The 22,490-nt window shown below is 36.9% G+C and overlaps 1 protein-coding gene across 2 annotated transcripts in view; it reads left to right on the top strand.

Annotated features, from left to right (window-relative positions):
- Positions 1-22,490, top strand: part of LOC124635501 (carbonic anhydrase-related protein 10) — a 118,673-nt gene that overhangs the window by 36,340 nt on the left and 59,843 nt on the right. For both annotated transcript variants that reach the window (XM_047171362.1, XM_047171361.1), the window contains exons 2-4: positions 11,738-11,836; positions 12,447-12,494; positions 18,772-18,908. In XM_047171362.1, the coding sequence (XP_047027318.1) occupies positions 11,785-11,836; positions 12,447-12,494; positions 18,772-18,908 (237 nt within the window). In that variant the 5' untranslated portion in view covers positions 11,738-11,784. The remainder of the gene's footprint in view (positions 1-11,737; positions 11,837-12,446; positions 12,495-18,771; positions 18,909-22,490) is intronic.

Genomic DNA, 22,490 nt, shown 5'->3' with positions numbered 1-22,490 from the left:
CGAGTACACAATCCATATATAAATAAACGATTAATAAACTCACTGTAAAATCCATATATAAATAAACGATTAATAAACTCACTGTAATATATGCTTAGGTTTATGTGATCATGAATTTTAAAATATTCCAATAGCGTTTCAATAAAAATAAATTGAAAAATCCGCTCGCTTCGCTCGCGGTTTCTTCATCTTTTCTGGTTTATTCTGGGCTCTTTGAGTCCAATCTAACAAAAAGTTAAAGCACCGAAGTAGCAAAAACAACTGACGCTCTACGCTGACGATTTCTAAGCTGTTCAGGAGGTGGAGGACTTTTGTGTCCCAAATAATTTCGCTTTTGTGTCCTCAAAACTCAACAAATTAAATATTAAAATTCCTCCAAAACAGGAAACATGGTCTATAGTGCAAGCTTACTCACCAACAGAGCAGTCATCTACTTTAGAAATCGATGCATTTTACTCAACTCTCAACATCGCCCTAAAAAAGTACACATACAAACACTGCATAGTAATGGGAGATTTCAATGCTCAGATTGGAAGTCCACGAAATGGAGAAGATATTGTACTTGGCCCTTACATCAGAGGGAAAAGAACAAGGAACGGACAAAAACTAATAGAAATGGCGATGGAAAATAACATGAGGATAATGAACAGCCTATTCAAGAAAAGAACTTCAAAAAGATGGACTTGGGAATCGCCAGGCGGCAGTTTCAAAAACGAAATTGATTACATCTTAACAAATAGACCAAAATTAATTGACGACTGCGGCACCATTTATCTAAATTTTAATAGCGACCACCGAGTCCTCAGAGCACGTCTGAGCAGGTCAATGGGCACTATTAAAAGTCGACCCTTCAAAGTCAGAAGACCAACACCAAATAACAAACAAATGTTAAACACCATCAAAGACAAACTGAAATTAGTGACAGAATCATCCTTTGAGGGTATAAATACTCAGCAGAAGTACAACATACTACATGAAATATTGACATTGAGACCAGAACCTGATACTAAATATAATACGAAGGATAAGAAAAACTTGTCAGAGAAAGTAATTACACTCCTAGAAGCAAGATCAAAACTGTTAAATACTACAAAGAAAACAAAAATTATCAGAAACAAAATAAGCGAAATAAGTAAAGAAATCAAAAACCAAATAAGAAAAGACAGAGAACGCACTAGGCGTGAAACTTTTGAAAAATACATAAGCAAAACCGGAGGTATTAAAAAGCTCTAAAAACTTTAAAAGAAAAGAAAAACTGGATACCCAATATGAAAGACCGACTTTCGAAAACGAAAACAAAAAGATATGATATACTGTCAATAGCAACTACATTCTACGAAAACCTTTACTCCAGCAAGAACCAAATAGTAAACACCGACTTAAATAACACCGACGCGGTTCCACCTATACTAATAGAAGAAATATACAAGGTAATAGAAACACAGAAGAAGGATAAAGCTCCCGGCCCTGATAATATCAGCAACGAATTACTTACAGATTGTAAAAACGAGCTAGTACCACTACTTAAACACATTTTCAACGACATATTGCACACCGAGGAAATTCCTGCACAGTGGACTACATCAACAATAATCCTACTCCATAAAAAGGGGGACAAAGGAGAAATTAACAACTACAGACCAATAAGCCTAATGTCGAACATTACAAAATTTTTGCAAAAATTGTCCTAAGGCGAATAACCAAAACTCTTGATGAAAACCAGCCCAAGGAACAGGCTGGCTTCCGGTCAGGCTATTCGACATTGGACCATATACTAACGGTAAGACAACTTTTTGAAAAAGCCAAAGAGTTTAAAGTGCCCTTCTACTGTTGCTTCATCGATTTCAACAAGGCATTTGACTCAATAGAACACAACAGTATCTGGCAATGTCTGAAGAAACAAGGAGTCGACCAGAAATACATTAGGATTTTAAAAAAAAGCATATACACTAACAGTACAGCAAGAATAAAACTAGAGAAACAAGGGAAACAAATAAACATAAACAGAGGCGTACGCCAGGGAGATCCACTGTCACCTAAATTATTCACAGCTGTACTGGAAGATATCTTTCGGAGACTGGAATGGGACCACTACGGACTTAACATAAATGGCGAAAATCTTACACACTTGAGGTTCGCTGATGACATAATAATACTGGCAAGGAGCAAAGACCAACTACAATACATGATCACTGATCTGGATAGAGAAAGCCGCAAGGTAGGTCTGACGATGAACACTTTAAAAACCAAAGCTATGACAAACGCATTGGAAGACAATATTCTTTTAAACGGCGAACCAGTAGAGTTTGTAAAAGAATACACTTACTTGGGCCAACAAATCTCGGTCACTGATATAATGACAAAAGAAATCGACACAAGGATTGGAAATGCATGGAAACGCTACTGGGGGTTTAAGGAAATAATGAAGAATACAGAAATCAAAACGTACGTGAAAACAAAACTGTATAACACTTGTATACTCCCAGTCTTGACATATGGCTGCGAGACATGGGCTCTCACCAAAGCGCAATATAAGAAACTTGAAACGTGTCAGACGGCAATGCAAAGAAGCATGCTAAATATAAGAAAATCTGATAGAATAAGAAACACCACTATCCGAAGGCGCATGAAAATTGAGAATGTCACAACTAGAATAAGGAAACTAAAGTGGAAATGGTCCGGCCACATAGTCAGAGGCAATGACAAGTTTAACAAAAACATAATATCTTGGTACCCTAGGGACAAGAAAAGAAATCGAGGAAGACAGTACCGAAGATGGGATGACGAAATTAAAAGCATAGCAGGGAATATATGGACTAGGAGAGCCCAATACAGAGCAGAGTGGAAGGAAATGGAGGAGGCCTTTACCAAAGTTGGGCAAACAGACCAGGTCGTTGGTGTCATCAACTCGTCAGAGTTGTTAGATTAAGATTGTATACTGTAAACAAGGTCTGAATAAAGGCTTTTTTTATTTTTATTTTATTTTTTATTTTATTTAATATATGCTTAGGTTTATGTGATCATGAATTTTAAAATATTCCAATAGCGTTTCAATAAAAATAAATTGAAAAATCCGCTCGCTTCGCTCGCGGTTTCTTCATCTTTTCTGGTTTATTCTGCGCTCTTTGAGTCCAATCTAACAAAAAGTTAAAGCACCGAAGTAGCAAAAACAACTGACGCTCTACGCTGACGATTTCTAAGCTGTTCAGGAGGTGGAGGACTTTTGTGTCCCAAATAATTTCGCTTTTGTGTCCTCAAAACTCAAAAAATTTGGCGCTCGCTACGCTCGCGACTTTTTCACTTCAGGCCGGTTTTATAAACTCGTTTTGGTACTTTACTGTTCTAAATCTTAAAAATTTTGCGCTCGCTGCGCTCGCGGCTTTTTTACTTGACACTGGTTTCTATAAAACTAGTTAGCGCTTTATAACTTTGCAGTGGTATGACTCCGGTTTCTTTATGTTAAACCTAGCAAAAAGCACCATGAATGATTTCTACACAATGTTTAAGTACTTCAATTACAATTTGGGGGTGCCACCCGATGGGTGCGCCTCTGATAAAGTACCTACCCGAACGAATGAACCGATTTTAATTTAGTATTTTTTTTGTATTACAGGTGTTTTACGGGCGAGTTTCATGAAAATCAATTGAGCCGTTTAAAAGTTACAGAGGTTTTACGCTTTAAAGTCGCTGTCAGATAAACTTGTTAGGTCAACATTAAACTCTTCGGTACAAAGCGGGTTGCAAAAATAATCTAGTAACTGACAGAAATATCATTAAGTTCACAATCATTAGGGGCGGCAAAAATTGAATGGCCTACTAGCGGCAAATTTGTAAATCCGCCACTGTATAAATGCGAAAGTAACTCTGTCTGTCTGTCTGTTACGCTTTCACGTTTCACTAAACCACTGAACTGATTTTAATAACATTTGGTACTGAGATAGAGTTGACCTTGAGAAAGAACATAGGGTAGTTTTTATACCGGGCTTTTGGAGAGTTCTCTTGGAAACGACCTCGACCGAACCGAACTTGACGCGGGCGAAGCCGCTGGCGGAAGCTATATTGGATAATCTAACCAATATCTATAACAATCTATAGCTCTAAACAAAATCAAGTCAGCATTATACGTTAGCACACATCAGGGCGAAAAATTCCACCGCTCAAAGAACATTTATATTGAAAGTTTAATACCATTAACTGGTCGTGGAGTGTGACGATAAACAAGCGACAATGCACGACCGAATCCACTCAGCTAAATTAACTCAGCGGTACCTCCTTGCTGCATTAGGATGTATGTTACACCGAAGCGTAATCTCACTCAAAAATTTATAATACAAGGAAGATTTGAAACAATTTTTGAATAGTGATAGTCGACCGACTTTTTAAGCCTTGACCTTGTTTTTTTATATGTAAAAATTGGTTTTGCACTTATAATTAAAATTAGGAAGAAAATACTACTCAGGCTAAGATGTTTTGAATAAGTCAATGACATCAATTTTTTTTTTATTATTGATTTAAAAAAGTATTGGCAATGTTTATGTCATTGCGCACTTGCACGGGCGGCGATGGCGACAAACAATACTAAAACGGTCTGCCGCACCCTCTGGCGGTGTTAGGCTAGAACACCGATCCGCCACCACAGCGGTGCCCGGTGCCGCGTGTAAATCTTCGTAAATTTACTTCAAGTTGATAATTTTCCTAAACAAATACGGCCTTACTACAAAAACTTAAACATCTGTTGAACATTGGTCCAAAAAAAGTGTGGCTGCAAAACGGTCCTTCCTTTGTCAATCGTATAACGATTGAAATAATTTGTATTCTTTTAAACGAGTGTTCAACAGACGTTTAAATTTTTGTGGTACGACGGATAGGTTCTACGCTTTAACTAAATGTTTACGCCCGCTTCGGTGTAAGCGGCGCCTACATTTATTTGTATTTCGTATAGGGGAATCCGATACGCGGCCCCGAACAGCGAATGTATTGGATTGCTCGGAAAAATTGTTGGCCAAATCCTTTGTGAAGGTTTTAATGGTATTTTCTATTTCATGAGCGGAGACCGTTTTGATTCCATAACGAGAATTCTGCGGATTGTTCCGCTTTTTAAGAAACGAATATGGATTTTTGTCGATTTTGTAAATGGATTGGGGATTAAAGTGTTTTAATTTTTATATGGATGACCTGTTTTGAGGATAAAATGTTGATGACGGGGTAAATAGGGAAATGTGATAGACAGAAAATAGCTCGTAAACAAAGAGAAGTTAGTCCATGTAGAATTTGAAAGTTGGCCTTATTTTAAACAAAACAAGGAGCCTCAATATGCCGTACAAAATAAACACTCAAGAGATTCCCCATTTTTCGAAATTAGCGTACATTTATATCAATACATTGAGATGTTGAGTTCGTCGCCCCGACGGCGCCAAACGGTCCCGACTTCGCGTCTCCTGCCCGCCCTCTGAGAAACTGTATCTTTATCTGTACAGAGGGTGTTTTGTACGTTAACTAGCTGTTAACCCCGTTTCACTCACGTCTCGAGGAAATTATGCCGATTAGACAGCAGAAAACTGTAATGGCTACTTCGTTACTAAGTATATTGTAAAAGATTGTCAGTAATAAACATTCTATTTCAATTGAAGAAATATTATTGAAACATTTACAAAAATATAAACAAATAAAAATATTACTGACTAGTCGTTTCCCGCGGTTTTACGCCGGTCCCGTGGAAACTACTGCTCGTACCAAGATAGAATATAGCCTAAGTTACTTGGGAATATTGTAGCTTTAGAAAAGTGAAGTTTTTGTAATCGGTTCAGTAGTTTCCCTCACTATTATAATTAGTACCGAAGTAATAATTCATAAATCATATATATTAATAACTATGTTATCCTTAGATTCTAAAGATTAACAGAGGAGTTTTAACAACACTCTGTACTATGTGCGATTGTTTCTGTGTGTGCGTATCTCTCTACTAGGCGGTATAATGTTATGGGGCTTGGTTCCCCTAGCGATATGATTCAGGGAATTTGTGATTTACGGATTATGAGGGTACAATAGTGGGAGTTGTTGTGCATTATTTGGATTGCCGATAAAATTCCGGGAGGCTTGGGTGATGGCTACATTATTGATAACTAGCTCTTGCTTAAGTAGTCTTGTAATAGTGGTGGCCTAGTGGGTACCTCTAGAGTTGAGGGTGTGGGTTCGATTAGGCAAGTACCCATGCAAATTTTCTAAGTTTGTATGTACTGTCTAAGTATATCTTATTCACTAATGGCTGACAAAAAGGAGAAGGAAAACATCTCGAGTAAACATGGACTATTAAGTCTGAAATCACCAACCAGCATTGAGCAAGCGTGGTGATTAACGTCAATCCTTCTCCGTGTGAGAGGAGGCCTGTGCCTAGCAGTAGGACGATAAAAAGGCTGTAACAGTAACAGCTCTTGCTTGCGGTTTCATCAGTGTTCCAAAGTAACTACGTCCCGCACGTGGATAAAAAGTAGCCCGTATGTTATTCCAATAAATAAGCTATATATTACTGCAAAGTTCCATCAATATCCACATAGTAGCTTTTGCGTGAAAGACGAACAAAGGTCAACACGATATAAGATTCATACACACAAACTCCTGTCAGTTTTGCATGAGCAAAAAATGTTCTTTAGTATTTAGAGCTCTTTACTAATTGGGACATGGTGGAACCGCTGGGCAGAGCAAGTTAAAGAATAAATGAGATTTACCCCACAGTGATACTCAAAAAATAAATCTTTTAAATTCATCCTTAACTTCAAAATAACCCTCGAACTGCACCGTGAAACATTACAAAAAAAAAACCCGTTGCGAGGCGTCACGGGCCAGACACAACGTATTCATGGAAAAAGCCTACAGTTAGTTACGTCAACAGCAAGTTTCAGATACACCCACATCCTGTAAACAACGAGCTTTGTCTACCGACCGATGTTAACTTCCGGTTCGGGTGGGGCCATGAAGTTAGCGGTGGAAAAAAAAAGAACAAAAATCGCTCGTTCGTCTCAGCCTTAAATCATTGACAAAGACCGCCTCCAAGCTGCCTTAAATTTGACTGTACTCACCGCACTGGATATGCGTGTTGGTGAGTGCAGTATGAGAAATTTTTTAGTTTCGTAGGTACTGGTCACCTTCGAGCAAGCCATTAATTATTTTGTACCGATTGACACCCGCAACTCCTCATAGGTCCAGTTGAAAACCAGCGTCAGGCACTAGCTGAACTGGACCAATTTGGCGCAACCTTTTCATATTTTTTATTTCTATGTGTATGTATGTACCTACCTATGTCTTGTGTTGTGTCAATATTTTTTTTTCTTTCTTTCATTTAATACCCCACTTGGTTCTGTGTGGTTGCTACACTGCAGACAGTCAGTTGCTAGTGACTTCGTCCGTATTTTCGCAGAGTTATGTTATATATATATGTATGTAGCTGTAAAGAATGCAAAGTAAAGGTAATGGTAATTTAGGAAACAACAAGACTGCTCTAAATTGAAGAAAAAAATACATTTCAATTTAGCAACTGACTGATTGCAGTGTGGCACCCACACAAAACCAAGTTGGTTTGTCTGAAAAATACACATGAGTTTGTATCATTAATTAATGCAAGCCTATTTTTCGCGACTAATAAAAACATACTATTTTATAAGAAACTACTTAATTCTACCACATCATGAAAAATTAACCCATAACTCTACATAATTTCAGTAACAGCTTTTCTTATGGCCCCAAGTAACAACAGTGAGCGCTTTTAACGACTTAACATTGCATTAATCCCATTCTGAGACTTATTCCTTTAGTCATAAGGTTAGAAATTGAATGTAAAGGAAGTTAGTATAGATTTATGATTTCTGCAAATGTATTTTTTTCAGTGTACTTTTTCTTTACTGAGAAAAATGTTATGTTTAATGAGCCATTTGTTATTTTTCTATGTATTTACTTGCACGTGAATACGTTACGTCGTGAGGGCTATCTTTTTAAACATGTACCATATCGTTATTCAGTTTTAATTAGGTACCAAAAATAAGTAGTTAATTTACCTACACTAAACAAATTGTTATTGCATATAGAAATATATTTGAGAGTTAAGGGATCATAGTATTTCTTTCGATAAACTTATAAAGTATCAAGTAAAAAAAAAAAAAACTAAAAACAGTATTGTTTTTCAGCCTTTTTATACACAGACGTTTTGTATAACAGAATAGAATTCACAACAAAAAATTAAATGAGCACAATAAACACATTAAAAAAATAAGAAAAAAAAACCCGCTACTCAAAAATCAATTTACCCATTTTATTTCAAAAAACAAAATAAATATGGACGAATTGGTCGACTCCGTAACTTCTCGCTCGCCATGTCGCCAGACAGTCTGACTCCAAAATTCGTCTGGCAGAATTTATAGTCCCTCTGTCTAGTATTCGCGACGCCAATAATATTTTCATGTCTTGAGTTTTATTTTTAAGTTAAATGTATTGTACCTACCTTTATTTTAATAGTTTCGAAAAGATGATGAAATTATAACTTTTGTATTTAATAATGTGATGTTCTTGAATAAAAAATAATTATTATTTTCATGTATCTACGGGGTAACCTATATAAAATAGTTTCTAAATAGAATTAAAACTAAAAACTGACAAAGTTTGTACAATTACAGGGAGTCAAAAATACTATAAGTTAATTATTTATTTAACTCTATAAATGAGAACTCGATATTCAATAACCGCAGCGATATTATGTCTAATGTAAGCAGCATTGTAACCTTTAGTTAATAATTAGTTACAAATAAACCAGTACCAAAAATGATGAGACGTGCTGGCCTAGTGGGCAAAGAACGAACCTCTCAAGTATGAGGGCACGGGTTCAATTCCAAGTCAGGCAAGTACCAATACAACTTTTCTAAGTTTGTATGTGGGGAGGTTAGATAGGGCAGTCGCTCCTTGTTAAGCACTGGTACTCAGCTACATCCGGTTAGACTGGAAGCCGACCCCAACATAGTTGGGAAAAAGGCTCGGCGGATGATGAAACCAGTACCAAAAATACTACCTACTTCAAAAACTCGTTACACAAGCATTACCAGTAAACATTTATTCCGTTTACATTTACACATAATTAGTTTTGAACCAACATAGGTAATAAAATGTCAACCTATTACCTACCTACATGTTATAGTAATTAAACTATTATAAAACATTCACCTATTTCAACCGAACATAATTTTCACAAAATTGCAAATTATCCACAGAATTCTGTTCATCACTAAATTAAATTCCAATCGTATGTGTGACTAATATAATATTACAAATTAGAATGTCACTTTATTATACTTAGCTAAACTAATTTGAACCTTAGATATTAACAACAGAGTTTATTTTGTACCATTTCAATATACTTCAGCGATAACCAAACCGGCTTCCAACCGGGAGCTGAGGGGATCTAAGGGGGAGGCCTATGTTCAGCAGTGGACGTCCTATGCCTGAGAAGATGATGATGATGAACCAAACCATGACCAGCCGTGTACCTACTTAAAGCTTAAGAAGGCCTTTTTTGAAATATTTAAATTTTGTGCAAATAGCTTAACTCTTCTTTCTCCTGCCCTGTTCCCAAATTTTACTTGGGGTCGGCGCAATATGTCATTTTCTTCCATTTTCCCCTGTCACTCGTCATACTGACACTCACTCCCTTCCTTTTCACATCATCTTTCAGGCAATCCATCCATCTTTCAACATGTGCAAATAGCTTAAAGCTTAATAATAAACCTTACCTAGCATAAAGATGGCATTTTCAAAATACTTGTGCGTTAGGCTACTAACTTCGATCACCATCTAATAATACTTTGTTGAACACAAATAGATTCAAATGATAGCCTGACTCGTTAAAGGGTGAATCTTGAGCCCCGGATGTTGATACCATCGGCTACACCGGGAAACGGGAGGGGCAAACGACTTGAGATTGCACCCCCAACGCCTTGAACATTTGCAGGGTTAACTTTAATTTGGGGGCGATCACCACTTTGTTGTTGATAGGGTTAGATGGATGGTTGTTTTCTGATTTGTGGCTGAAGCTTGTTTTACTGTCTGATTGGAAATTGTTAGTTATTCGGTTTAGAAATGGTCCTCGTATAAAAAAGATGGAAATAAACTGTTTTTAGAATTTAAAGTTATGTAGTTACACCACTTTGACATGAACGTCTGAAGTAATGATAAAGTAGAACAATAAAGAATAGAGAACAAGTAGCTCATTGCAGATTTCTATAAACTATCCGTTGTTTCGCGGTATGAAAATTCGTCATAATTTTATTTAGCTAATGTCAAAATTCAAACAATAATCGGAAATCCATTGATAGATAGTTTACACAAGTCCACCGTAGGATGTACCTACGCCCCTATAAAAAAATCCGCTAGTGTGAATTCAAAAGCTGTAGTTAAAACTACCAAACAAACATCATCATCATCATCATCATCATCAGCCTATCGCAGTCCACTGCTGGACATAGGCCTCTCCAAGTGCACGCCACTGAGATCGATTTTCGGCTTCAAACAAACATAAACACTAGCAAATATTCAAGCAAACAACATTAAGATAGGGACACAGTTCAATGATAATTAGCGCAGAAAAGCGCAGATATCTGCCTCCATTACTGCTTATCTGTAGATTGCGACTTTTAGATAAAACGGTAATTTCCTTGCACGACGTCTTTTTAACCAGGACTTGAGATAAAAGGATATCTAAGGGATAGGACACTATAGTGGGATACCCTGGATTTGTTTAGGGATAATTAGGGTGGATTAGGCATGTTGGATGTACAGATTTGAGTAACAAAGATAGTTGTTTGGATCTTTAAGTGTGATTTATTTTCTTGTGTAGGTTAAACTTAGATGCATAAATAAAGGGTATCGTTTCAAAAAATAAATCTTGTCTTTTATATATTTTTTTAATTCGTCATTAACTATATAATCTATATCTCGCATAAATTCTATTACGAAGGTTACAAACGCAAATCCTTCATTGAATTTGAAAAGTGTGTTTGCCACCAAAAACTTGTAATAGTTAAAATGAATTAGCTGTTGCAATTAACCAGTGCTTTTAACTAAAGACAAATACGAGGTGACAGGTCTAATGGTATGTTAACATGCAAACACAACAACCCTAGTTCATTTGAGATTATTAAAAAGAACCAGTTCTTTTCAAGTTATTTACATTTGTATAAGTTTTTTAAAAAGTAAAAAAAAATAGATTATTATTAGTCCTTTTAGATGAGCAAAAATATTAGACATCTGTTTTTATTTAATAAATCGATAATAAATCGGTACCTAATATTTGATGCGTACTGTACTAGTATTGGTGAAACTTCAAGGGAAAATAGCGATTTTTGTACTGACTGACAGATCTGTCAAATTCAACGAAAAAAAAACAGTCAGACAATATTAATTCATTGAGAGTGCGGTCTACCGCGGCCCTGGTACATAAAAGTTCATGACGGAACACGACGGTTTTTAGTCAGTAAGAGTCTGACACTCCCTCTCCGCTGCTAACCCACAGCGGAAGGGGTTATTTGATGATTTTTGACGTCGTTAAAAAAAAAAAAAAAAGGTCTCGCGACGTCACGATCTGCTGTAGTGTAGTATTTTTGCTGTTGTGATAGAAAAAATAGGACTGTCCAGAAGACGGAAAAAATACTTTTTGTCATTCAACATGCTTATTCTTAACCATGCATTTCTTTTGTTGCAGTAGTGTCAGCCAAATGAGTGGTCCGGCGTGACCGCTGCATCAACAGGATGCACCAATGTTCGCTCTTCATACTCACTCTCCTATGCGTCTCCGTGAAAGGTGGGTACTTCTAATATAGTCATCATCATCCTCCGAGCCTTTTTCCCAACTATGTTGGAGTCGGCTTCCAGTCTAAACGGATTCAGCTGAGTACCAGTGCTTTACAAGAAGCGACTGCCTATCTGACCTCCTCAACCCAGTTCCCCGGGCAATCCAATACCCCTTGGTTAGACTGGTGTCAGACTTATTGGCTTCTGACTACCCGTAACGACTGTCAAGAATGTTCAATGACAGCCGGGACCTACAGTTTAACGTGCCATAATAATACAGTCATCAGCGGTACCACATTTTGATAGTACGAAAGAGATCCTGGAACCGGAGATTTAAATCGTAATACAACCTCATCAGAATTCGTTATTATCAGGCTTTTAATCGTCCCACTGCTGGGCTGCCTAATCTCATACAAAGAAGGATTGAGCGTTAATCACCACGGTTGCTCAAAGCGGGCTTCCATGGTTAAGGTGACCGAAAATGTGGGTACGAAATAGCGCATTTTCCTCCTCTCACCAAGAATGGAACCCATTATATGTATACAATATTCTAGTTTGTGTTTAAGTTTTAAATAATTAAATATTAATAAAGTAAATTAATATGACTATTTTATTTTCAGATATATCCGGTAGCTGGGAAGAATGGTGGACTTACGACGGGATTTCAGGTTAGTTCGAAATGTATTTAAAAGACGCGATGACCCACGAAAAAAAACATTGTAAACTATAGTAGGTATTAGGTTGTTACCCTATTTGACATAAACTGATTCTGTCCAGACAAAAAAACATATTGTAATCTTAAATACATCATCTGCTTAGATCGGTAGCTGAGTCAATCGAAAGAGATACCGCGGCCCTGGTACATAAAATGCCTATGACGGAACACGACGGTTTTTAGTCAGTAAGAGTCTGACACTCCCTCGCCGCTACTAACCCACAGCGGGAGGGGTCATTTGATGATTTTTGACGTCGTCAAAAAAAAAAGTCAACACCAATTTTATTTGGGGTTGGCGCAGTACATTTTCTTCTTCCATACTCTTCTATCATTCATCATCTCACAAGTAACATTCTTTCTAGCCACGTCGACTTTCACACAATCCATCCACATAGATCGGTAGTACCTACCATTGTTTAACATGTAGCGACTGCCTATCTGACCTCCTAAACCCAGTATATCAGTGTTATTGTAAACTTGACCGATCTATTTAGGTATCTAATCAAGCTAATTACAACAACGTATTCGTAGTACAGTTACCGCAGTGCGATGTCAAGGTATAACATGACAAGTTTATATAGACCTTCACCCGTTTGAATATTACATAAGAGACGAGCTCTACTTAAATTGGACGGTTACCATTGACATGCGGTCGGCCGTATGCTAATGTGCACTAACAATTGGGTGTAAAGAAATTTCATAATAATTATATTAATGTATATGTTACGGGTAATGCTAGAAGGTGGAGTAAACCTAGGTTTACCCGGGTTGACTTAGTATTACCCAAGCTTCTTGGGTAAAGTCCGAATAATAATTAAAATAAATTTTAATTCGGGGTTTACCCATGCTCACCTAGGTCTACCCAACTCTGACTGGGTAATGTTAAAATTTGTGTACTTAATTAGTGAAATGAAAATCCAAGGTCATTTTAAACATTTATGATTTAAAAAACATACAAAGGCGATCGTAATTGCTTGAAGAGCATAAACTTAATAGCTTTAATATAAAAAACAACTAATAACGGTCGTTATTGTTCAAATTTAAATTATTTATTTGAGCAAGATAAACTGCTGTGACATTTAGAATTTCTCAATTTTCCTGCAGGTTTGCATGAACACTTCTTTGTACCACATTTTGTTTTGCAATTACACCTTTTATAACCCTGGCCTCCTGAAAGCGACTGTTCATTTGCAACCTCTCGTAAGCTTTTTTTCTGGTGATATATTTTCAATATCAATCAGTTTATCATGACACACAGAAAAATGATTCCTTGAGAACATTTCCTCAATAGTACCACGTTCGACCTAGAATTAAACCACGGGCTCGAAAATTACGCAACACCTAACATTACCCAGACAGAGTTGGGTAGACCTAGGTGCATAGACCTAGAGCATGGGTAAACCCCGAATTATTATTTATTTTACTTATTATTCGGACTTTACCCAAGAAGCTTGGGTAATACTAAGTCAACCCGGGTAAACCTAGGTTTACTCCACCTTCTAGCATTACCCGTAACATATATATTTGAAACTAATCTATACTAATATAGAGGTAATAAAGAGCAAACATTTTTCAATTGTTAACTAAAGGCTCCGAAACTACTGAAATGATTTGAAAAAATACTATCACTGTTGGAAAGCTACACTCTTCCCGAGTAACATAGACTATATTTTTCCCAGTAGTTCTTACAGGACACGGGTGAAACCGCGGGAACACGACTAGTTAAATATTTCTTTTAAAAAAACATGTGCTGTTTTAGGTCAAACTATTTGCACTCGATTCTAAATAGAAAATTTGTATTTCCCAAATTGCAATCTGATATAGAAACGGACCGTCATTATGCTCTTATCATTGACTAATTTGACATATTTCAGTTCAATAGCTAATTATAATACCAATGAAACAGAAATTTAATATTTTCAAAACATAATTTCATGGCAAACGTTCAATTAAGTAGGTAGGTATAGCAATTCATGACGTACTGAATGTCCATTAACAGGAATAATAGGTACCTACCATGTTTATTTTCAGGCATCGTTTCAGAATGCATACAATTTTGCAACCAACAGATTTGCTTGAACCTATGGCAAATTAGTTAAATATACATACAATAACAACCTATATATAGTAAGTTCTTTACAATTCATCATCAGAAACCAATTCTTCATCATCATCTGCCGAGCCTTTTTCTCTACTATGTAGGGGTCGGCTTCCAGTATCATTAGATGCAGCTGAGTACCAGTGTTTTACAAGGAGCTACTGCCTATCTAACCTCCTCAACTCAGTCACTTGAGCTACCAATACCCCTTGATAAGACTGGTAGTCCGTCTTTCTGGCTTCTGGCTATGTACGTTCGTAATAACTGCCTCAGATGTTAAATATTACTGCCGGAATCCACCAATTTAACGTGCCTTTCAAAACACGGAGGAACTCCTCATGATAAGTTGGTCATCCATCCATAAACCGACCATGCCAAGCATTACTTCTCCAATCACACTTCTTAACAGGTTGAAACTGACAGTTTCCAGATATCATGTCGAACTCGTCACGTTAAGTTGCACACCGATCCACAGATCGACTGCGTTAAGCGTACCTTCTCCAATCACACTTGACTGATCGAAAGACGAAAAGGTCACTGTGCTATGATGTCGCAGATGATATCATAGCTGCAACTTTTCGTAATAACTCGTCATGACCGAATGGGTGACCTACTATCACCCATTCAAGGATCCACTCCAATCACACTTCGTATCATGTTGAAACTAACGTTATGTCAAACTCGTCATGTCAAGTTGTTCACATCCTTCATTTCATTCAGTTGCTTCATCATTCATTGCTTCTTCTTCTCCAATCACACTTCACCGACCGAAGGACGAAAAGGTCACTATGATGTCACAGGTGAAATCAAGCCGCGGGTATTCTCAATGGCTCGAATATTGGGGTCGTAGTAACATATATTCACATAATGGTGGCTCCGTAATGATCAGAGATACCATCTTAATGATAATGCTTGTTCTACCGTGTCATTATACGTAGTCGATGTTCGACCAACCCGAAATTTCAACGTACTTATCTATTTTGAAATGTATGTGGATTCTTTGGTGTGATTTTTGGTCGTAGTTTTATGTTGTGTTTACTATAGAAACGACGGGGCGGTTTTAAAAACCATTCACTTAAAAAAAAATACCGAATTTTGAGTTGTAATATTTTTCCTATTATAACTCCTGAAACTTGTACTAGTAAAAATGATGTGCAAAATTCTTCAAAAAACTACAGTTAAGTTTTAGTTCAAGTAGTATTGGTAATCAAAAGAAATCGATATTTAGGTAGTTACTAAATGTAGTATGTACACAAAATTACTGACTCAGTTTCAAATAGTGATTTACGAGTCAATAAAATTATTTATTACAATGAATTAGTTTTGAATAATGAATTAGATTCTATATGAAATATTAATGTTTACTATGATGTGCATTATGATAATTATTAGCAAATGCATGAATAATTTTAATTAAGTATTTAATTATTCGATTTTCGTACAATTTTGCCTTTTGGTTTAATCATGCATTGGGTTAGGAATAGATTTACGAACTATTCAGTATATCTATTTATATGCTGAATGAAATAATATTGAGAAATTCACCTTTATGCGTATTAAGTGCATCTTTATACCTACGTAACATAATCAATACTTATAATAGTAACATTGAAACCATATAATTGCCTATGATTTACTACATAGTTTTCATTTAACAAGAAAATATGTTCCTGTAGACACTTATTGGTCGGTTTTGCTCGCATTCAAAGACTTTCAGAAAGTAACCATAAGATAGAATACTCTACTCCACTTCAAAAACCTTACCTACTTTGTCAAAGTCGGTCAAACCAAAACCAGCTAATATAAAGCTGGGTACTCACTTAGCAGTGTAGCACGTAACGTATCAGATACGGTAACAAGTGAGTACGTAGGCACAAGCCCGCTGCGAGCCGCTCGCGCGTGGAGCGCTGTAAGCTCGCAGTGACCCGCCGAGTGGCGGTTTCACTGCGAACACAAATTCGGTTCGCAGTGTGCTCGTGAGGACCGTGGCCGAGCCGTACCCACTTGCAGGTTGATACCGTATCTGATACGTTACGTGCTACACTTCGTGAGTACCCAGCTTTAGAGTAATGTCCTCACTAGGATAATGACGACTGATAGTGTCTACTGTGGGTACACCCTACACATTAGGTACGATTCAATAGACTATGGTGACCAAATTTTGCGGTCTCCCGAATCCTATTGAATGATATCAACGCATATTACAGGGTCGAATGGGCTTTCCATTCGAATAACGCTTTACGCAATTTTGGTTTCGTCATCATTTAAAACTAATTTCTTTAGAATTGTATGGTAATGATGTTATTTGATTTTCAATGGATTTTGCGGTTATGAAATGTGTGCTGTAGTAACATTTTAATTAAGTCTAATGTAGTTTTATAAACTGCTATCAATCTATTTGGCTTACTCAAAAAGATCGTGATAAATAGTTGTCCTTATCAATATTAAAAAGAGAATACATTTATTTGTTTGTTAAGGCCTAAAAGCCCTACTAAAGCTAAAATAATTTCTACTGAAAATTCTTTCACAGAAGGTAAGTTATCTTCAGGTTATATAGGCTATATTTCATTCACCTACTTTCTACGAGAAGCGGGTGATACAGCTACCCAGTGACAACATAAAAGAAAAACCGGCCAAGTGCGAGTCGGACTCGCGCACGAAGGGTTCCGTGCCATTATTAATAAAACGGACAAAAAAATCACGTTTGTTGTATGGAAGCCCCCCAAAATATTTATTTTGATTCTAGATTTCAGTATTTGTTGTTATAGCGGCAAATACTGTGAAAAGTTCAGCTCTCTAACTATGACGGCATATGAGATACATCTTGGTGACAGACGGATGGACGGATAGAGGAGCGAAAACAATAGGGTCCCGTTTTACTCTTTGGGTACGGAACCCTAAAAACAGAAACAACATGATTGAACATTGTTATTAACATTCAGTATTTTAACAATACGTTTTGAAGGGCACTACTAAATCGATAGCCTAATTACCTACGATTTTAACGCCACAAATATACGATAAAAAGTGTTGATAATATCATAATTAACAGACTGAATCGATAGAAAACTGTTTTTTTTTGTAAATATGTTTTACCGCATATTAAGACGTTTTAATTTCAATATCTGTCGAATTTATTGATTCTTTTTGAATATAACACTCAAATAATTCATCAGTTTATTAATATTTTTTCTCGGAATTTGACAACTCACACGACCTGCGATATATCCTTTTTTAGATCGTATTAACATTAATTTATGGAACAAATATTGTAACTTCTGCAATGTAATACCAAAAAAAAAAACTTCTGATACCTCAATGCAGTTTTTATTTAAAAAGGTATAAAAAAATATATCCATGACGTCAAGCATAAAATTAAATCATAAATTCGTACTACCAATAACTTTGAAATTTTATGGTAACATCAATTTAAAGTCAATAAAGTTGCTAAAATAAATAAAATAGTGAAATTTTGTTTTACGATTTTACCTTTAGGATTGGCCATGAATAAAATACGCGCTATAAAACGAGTGTCGAATCTCAATGACATAGCTACTTTAAAATACAGGAGTTTTAGGGATCCTTATACCCCTATGGAACCCTTTCCTTTGAAGTTTGTCCATCTGTGTGTCTATCATAGCTGATTATTAGGTGCTTCTCATCCATCGTCATCTCCCGAACCTTTTCCCAACTATGTTAAGGTCGACTTCCAATCTAACCAGATGCAGCTGAGTACCAGTGTTTTATATGGATTTATAAGGACCCTTGCATCCCGGTACCCCTTGGTAAGACTAGTTGTCAGACTTTCTGGCTTCTGACTACCCACATGGCTGCAAAAGAGGTGCAAATGACAGCTGAATAATATACACGAATTGGTAAAACAAAACCAACTTTTCACTCAGTGGAGACCACGGACTAGCAAGCGCAGCGTAGGACGTCCACCAACAAGGTGGACAGACGACCTTATAAAGGTCGCCGGAAGACGCTGGATGCAGGTCGCCTCCAACAGGTATCTGTGGAGATCTAAGGGGGAGGCCTATGTTCAGCAGTGGACGTCCTATGGCTAAGATGATGATGATGATGATTGTCGTAATTTGATTCTTTAATGTAATAAAGCCATTTTTACCCTCAGGTCCCGGCTTCTGGGGTCTGATCAACCCGCAATGGAGCATGTGCAACAAGGGTCGTCGCCAGAGCCCCGTTAACATCGAGCCAGATAAACTCCTGTTCGACCCCTGGCTCAGGGACATACAGTTTGACAAACATAAGGTAAGGCTTATTAGGTATTAAAATATTTATAAACAGAATGATTTATATTGATGACGTCATGTCTAGTCAGACTAACCTAATTTAATGATGATGAAATACATGTTCAGGTTTTAGACTTGTTAGATTTAATAAGTAATTAGTCCGTCTTTTAGATAACACTAAAATAATGATACGTATATTTTCTCTCCCAAAGAAATAATAACGAAAATACACGATAAAATTTTGTCCACTCTCATCTTTGTTGAGTTATATCTTAGTAAATATTTCATGTTCTGTTAACATTTAATAAAAATGTGTCAATTTTTTTTGCCGGACAAGTTAGAATCGCAATTTTTTAACCCTGTCTCGCGAATTCTCTCGTCGTCGTCTCGTCTGACTTTTAAAATTTTCATTCTTAAAGGTGATATAGTTCGGCCATTCAGAGAATGCGTTCCTGACACGTCGCGATTGAACTGACGACGTAACTACATTCATTGATTATTGATATAATAATGTTGTTTTAATGCTCCTCAATTGTTAAAACGGTAAACAACCAGCAAAAATATTTTTATCGTAACTGCAACGCCATTGCAAAGTTACGTCGTCAGTTCAATCGCGACGTGTCAGGAACGCATTCTCTGAATGGCCGAACTATAATAGAAAACATACTGACCAGAAAATAACTTTACATTAAATTCCTAAATCGAATTAAACAAAAGACTGTCTACACCATTCTACTTACACAAAAAGCTACATTACTGAACATTGTTTCAAAAATATACGTTGCCTTATCGTCCAATCAGTGTGAACGGCCTTAAAACATTAACATTGTAAAATGGCTTACACGGTAATCCTATGGTAAAACATGGTAAGCTACACTACAACTTTACATGGTTTTTACTCGCATTACCATAAGCCTACAAGTTCGCTATAAAGTAAGGTAGAATGCTGTGTTTTTCGAATAGTCAAATAATCGTTATAAACTTCTTAAAATGTATGCTTGTCCATTGTTTTCCTGAGCAAGGATATAAGGATAATTTTATCTGAAAGGGATTTTATGTAAAGGAAGAAAAAGGTTTTCACACTGGTGGATTTTTGTCACGTGTAGCTTAACCAACCATTATTGTACGCGCGATAACGCCCGTACAATAGAACGTTGTCGCTTGTAAGAACCGAGCAGAAATTCCGCTAGTGTGAAAGTGCGGTTAATCCAGACAGCTACTGCAAAAAAGTAACATAATTCCAATAATTTTAGTTCAACATTCACTCAATTATTGGTGTTGTACAGTCAACTTCAGGTCAGTGATAATAGTTTTATAGGAAAATCGTACTTATTACTATTGAGTTAAGGTGCATGAAAGTTACCACAAATGTGCAGTTTACTGTACATATCGCGGCAACAAAGGCCAACAAAAAGTTTATATTCACTGCGGGCCCAAATAGGGTTTCGTGGAAGCGCTTATACTAATGAACTTACATAATTGCTTACACTGAAGCTGAATTTTATACTGCACTCCTACATCCTACTAATATTATAAATGCGAGTTTATATGTACGGATGACTAGCTTCTGCCAGCGGTTTCACCCACATCCCGTGGGAACTACTTCCCGTACCGGGATAAAAAGTAGCCTATAGCCTTCCTTGATAAATGGGCTATCTAACACTGAAAGAAATTTTCAAATCGGACCAGTAGTTTCTGAGATTAGCGCGTTCAAACAAACAAACTTTTCAGCTTTATAATATTAGTATAGATTATTCCTCTTTTCCGAAAAAACTACTTGATCGTTTTTGATGAAACTTGGCAGTAATACTTACCACAGATTACCTTAACAGTTACTATATGTAAAACGGCCAGTTTTACCTTACTATTACATCAAAATAAGTAGGCTACTTTTTATCTGAACGCGCAAGACTTCGGGTAAAAAAATGTTTAAGATCTACTGCCAAACAAACTTTTCGAAAAATTTTTTTCCAACCATATATGTACTTAGTTATGTCTATAATTTGTCCAAAAAATGGTCCCAAGATTTCATCGTTAAATAGTCCTGTATAATAAATAAAATACACACATAGGTACCTAGTTCATGTATTTTGCATTTCGTACCAAAATTTTACAGTGGTAGGATGCTGTCCATTTCTGCGTATGAGATTTGTGGGAATTCACAATATATACGAGAAATTCCAACATAGTGGTTTCATGGATTAACCTATCTGATATAAAACTTTTTTGTGCAGTAGGTAGTACGTAGCTGCCACAAAATTCTTTGGAAAATCGATAAAAGTACATCAAGTTCATAATATAGACATAACATAGTTATGAGTTAAATCATCACCTCTTAGTCTTGATACTATCTTTATGAAACTGCAGTTGAAATCTGATATTCCGTTCAGTAATTTTTAAGTTTACCGCCAACATAGAAACCAACAGTTTTTTTACCGAAGAGCTTGATGATAGACTTTAGAAGATAAGCATAATTTCTCCAAGTTACATTGCCCAATTAATTATTATTATATGCCAGTGCCAATTCAAGTGTCCTCGGTACTAATTGGCTCGTGGTAACAATATAACCGACAGTTATACTCACGCAGTAAGAAAATATAAGCGGAGGTGTCAAGCACCTTCTTATATATCAAATGCGTACAGTGGGCATGACCAAAACGATCAGTGACGAGCGAACTAACGAGGCGTTCGGGTTCTTTGAGCCATCTGTCACCGGCTTTTGGTAAAGAAGGCGTAGAAGAGTAACTTTCCTCGTCTTCGCTCACCCGCATTTTGGCGCGCTGCTTTCTTAGTAGAATTCTCGTTATGGCACCTCCGCTACTCATTTTATTCTCCGTGGTTATACTAGTTTACCTATAGTTGGTTCCACCAACTTATTTACACGTAAAGACTAATTGATATCCATGTAATTGCTACACGTAATATCCATTAAAACTGATAAAAACGCGACTACTTGCTAATAGGGACATGGTTGATGTACCTAAGGGTTAGTTTAGACGACATGGTGATCGGACGATTTTCAATGAAGTTGAACTACAAATTATGTACAATATCCGACGTTGTTTTTTATGATGATGAAGTAAATCCAAAACTTTCCAACAACTTGCCTTAAAATTGCTTTATATGTTATATGTAACACCAAAAATACCATGTTTAAGAAGCAAATAAATGAAAAAAAAAAATACGTTTGAACATCAGAATTCAGTGACTCCTTGCCTTAACGAAGAATTACTAATAGAATTGATTATAATGAATAATAATAATAATAATAAAGCCCCGCAGGGCATCTGAGGCGGATGACGGGGAGTAGCGACCCCGCGGGGCTATATATCCGAGTGCTCCAGGGAGAGTATACTGTCCCCCACCTCCGGCTTGCCGGAGTGAAGCATGACGGGGGATAGGTCTCCCGCCTCTTGGCTTGCCTTCATCGGCCGGTCAGAGTGGAGTCGCTAGAGCAAGGTTAGTCCTGCTCGGAGGGTAGGTGCCTCGTGGTAAGTGGCGAGTGGGCCGGTGATGCTGGACCCACAGGGAGCGCGTGATCTGCGTTTAAAGTCCGCCGAGGTATCCTCACCCTTCTCAGCCGCTCATGTCCCTGTTGCCC

Source organism: Helicoverpa zea, chromosome 13 (assembly GCF_022581195.2).
Source record: "Helicoverpa zea isolate HzStark_Cry1AcR chromosome 13, ilHelZeax1.1, whole genome shotgun sequence".
Classification (NCBI taxonomy): domain Eukaryota; kingdom Metazoa; phylum Arthropoda; class Insecta; order Lepidoptera; family Noctuidae; genus Helicoverpa; species Helicoverpa zea.
This window is presented reverse-complemented; position numbering and strand designations above follow the sequence as displayed.